At 37.7% G+C, this 2478-nt stretch overlaps 1 protein-coding gene across 1 annotated transcript; it reads left to right on the top strand.

Moving 5' to 3' along the window:
- Positions 1–1073: 1073 nt before the first annotated feature.
- LOC109674312 (olfactory receptor 8B3-like) lies at positions 1074–2165 on the top strand. The gene has a single exon (XM_020151302.2). The coding sequence runs from the start codon at positions 1182–1184 to the stop codon at positions 2163–2165; it is 984 nt and encodes a 327-aa protein (XP_020006891.2). The 5' UTR covers positions 1074–1181.
- Positions 2166–2478: the final 313 nt, after the last annotated feature.

The following is a 2478-nucleotide window of genomic DNA, read 5'->3' as shown; positions in this document are numbered from 1 at the left end:
CATCTCCAAGTAATTCCAGAAGTATTCAGATTATGAGATCTGTGCAATGTCACTTGTACCAGTCAAAGGAGAATCAGATTCTGTGACTTCATCTGGTTGTGTGTGACACCTCCAAAGCCAGTTCCTCCTAAAGGATAGTGGAAGTGAGACCTACAGAGAGGGTCAGTACTGAGGTTTCTGAGAAGACACAGGGTGAGTCAATCCCATTTCTACTTATCTCTGTCACTCTCCATGTGAGTGAAAAATGAGAATTATTGAATAACAAGAAACATAGCTGTATGGAACTCTGACTTACTGTCTGCATTTGTCTCATCTTAACCTCACAGTATTGGCTTCATTCTCAGTCTGGTATCGAGACAGGTGTAGCAGCTCTATGTGATGCATGAATAAAATAGCAATATCAGGGCAGGAGAGATTTGTTTATTTCTTAAAAGATACTGACACGTGTTATACATACAGAGAGTTTGCATGTCATAAGAATACAGTTTGATAATTAATAAAAAAACTTTACCACTAGTATAACCTACACCCATATTAATTATGTTTCTTTTTCATACCCCTTATAGAAGACGTTTGAACACATATTCATCCTTTCTTCATTCTGTCTAGCTAGGGTGAAATAGAGGAGAATATGCAGAAACAGAAGAAATATGGTTAATTATAAATCTTAAGTTACCATAGATATTCTCCATACATGTTATCAATTGTTGGCTTTATGAATTCTTGTAGTAAGGTATCTAGAAATAATATATTCTACAAGTGACTCCCTTCTAGGAAGAGTATCTATATGATCACTGCTCTACAGGAATTTTCTGTTTCATCCTGGTCATCACTAGGGATCTGAGATGTCTAGTAGAGTAGTGGAAATGAGTAGGAACCAGGAATTGAAGGAAAAAGATCAAGAAGAGGGAGTTTTGAAACACACATCTCCACTAACTGAGGTCATCAGGAAGTAGGTTTGCACCTCAGTTATTCTACCTCCCTAGTGAGAAAAAGACCAATTGCTTGTCATATTCAGCTCATATTAAAAAACAAAACAAAACAAGACAGACTGATTGAAATTTTGAGGGGAAGCAAGTGGCAGTACAGTCAGATGTCATAAACCAAAAAAAACTTACTTAAATTCTATCAAACTCTCTCCATGTTAAGAGTTTGGAAGAAGAGAACTGGGTCCTCTATTAATGAAATTTTCTCTGTCCTTCAGATGTTCAGTGATGAGTACCCCGATTGGAAATAACTCCTTGGTGACTGAGTTTGTTCTTGCTGGATTGACAGATCATGCAGGACTTCAGCTACCCCTCTTTTACTTGTTTCTAGGGATCTACATTGTCACCATGGTGGGCAACGTTGGCTTGATTACTCTTATTGGTTTCAGTTCTCACCTCCACACCCCCATGTATTATTTCCTCTTCAACCTCTCCTTCATCGATTTCTGCTATTCTTCTGTTTTCACTCCCAAAATGCTGATGAACTTTGTCTCAATAAAGAATGTCATCTCTTATGTGGGGTGCATGACTCAGCTGTTTTTCTTCCTCTTTTTTGTCATCTCTGAATGCTATATGTTGACTTCAATGGCCTATGATCGCTATGTGGCCATCTGTAATCCATTGCTGTACAAGGTCACCATGTCCCACCAGATGTGTTCTGTGCTATCTAGTGCTGCCTATATTATGGGCTTTGCTGGAGCAACTGCCCACACGGGCTGCATGCTTAGATTAACCTTCTGCAACACCAATGTCATCAACCATTACTTGTGTGACATACTCCCACTCCTCCAACTTTCTTGTACAAGCACCTATGTCAATGAGGTAGTAGTTCTCATTGTCGTGGGTATTAATATCACAGTCCCCAGTTTTACCATCCTAATTTCTTACGTTTTTATTCTTAATAGCATTCTTCACATCAAATCCACTCAAGGAAGATCAAAAGCCTTCAGTACCTGCAGCTCTCACATCATTGCTATTTCCCTTTTTTTTGGCTCAGCTTCATTCATGTATCTTAAATACTCTTCTTCTGGGTCTGTGGAACAGGGAAAAGTTTCTTCTGTTTTCTACACTAATGTGGGGCCAATGCTCAACCCTCTGATCTACAGTTTGCGGAACAAGGATGTCAAAATTGTCCTGAAGAAATCTCTCATGAAAATTATGAGGAGAGAGACATTTTAGTCAGAAACTATAATCCTGTAAAGAGATCATGGACCTTTAAATGTTTCCTGATATTTTTCAGGAAGAGATTCTGTTGTACCCATATGACTTCTACAGATAATGACTTGTGGGACTTAGTAGACTTATCCATCATGGATAATCTTATTTTTTGTATCTATATCTCTAGCGCTTCTAGCAAGTATTTTAAATAACTAATAGGTGTTCATAAAGGAACATATTCACTGATAATTTTCATTATTGTTTCATACCCTTTCTTTTTCTTGAATTATTCTTAGTCTGGAAAAGTCTGGTATATTTTATAAGCTACAAAATA

The sequence above is a fragment of the Castor canadensis genome, chromosome 2, assembly GCF_047511655.1.
Source record: "Castor canadensis chromosome 2, mCasCan1.hap1v2, whole genome shotgun sequence".
Taxonomy (NCBI): Eukaryota; Metazoa; Chordata; class Mammalia; order Rodentia; family Castoridae; genus Castor; species Castor canadensis.
This window is presented reverse-complemented; position numbering and strand designations above follow the sequence as displayed.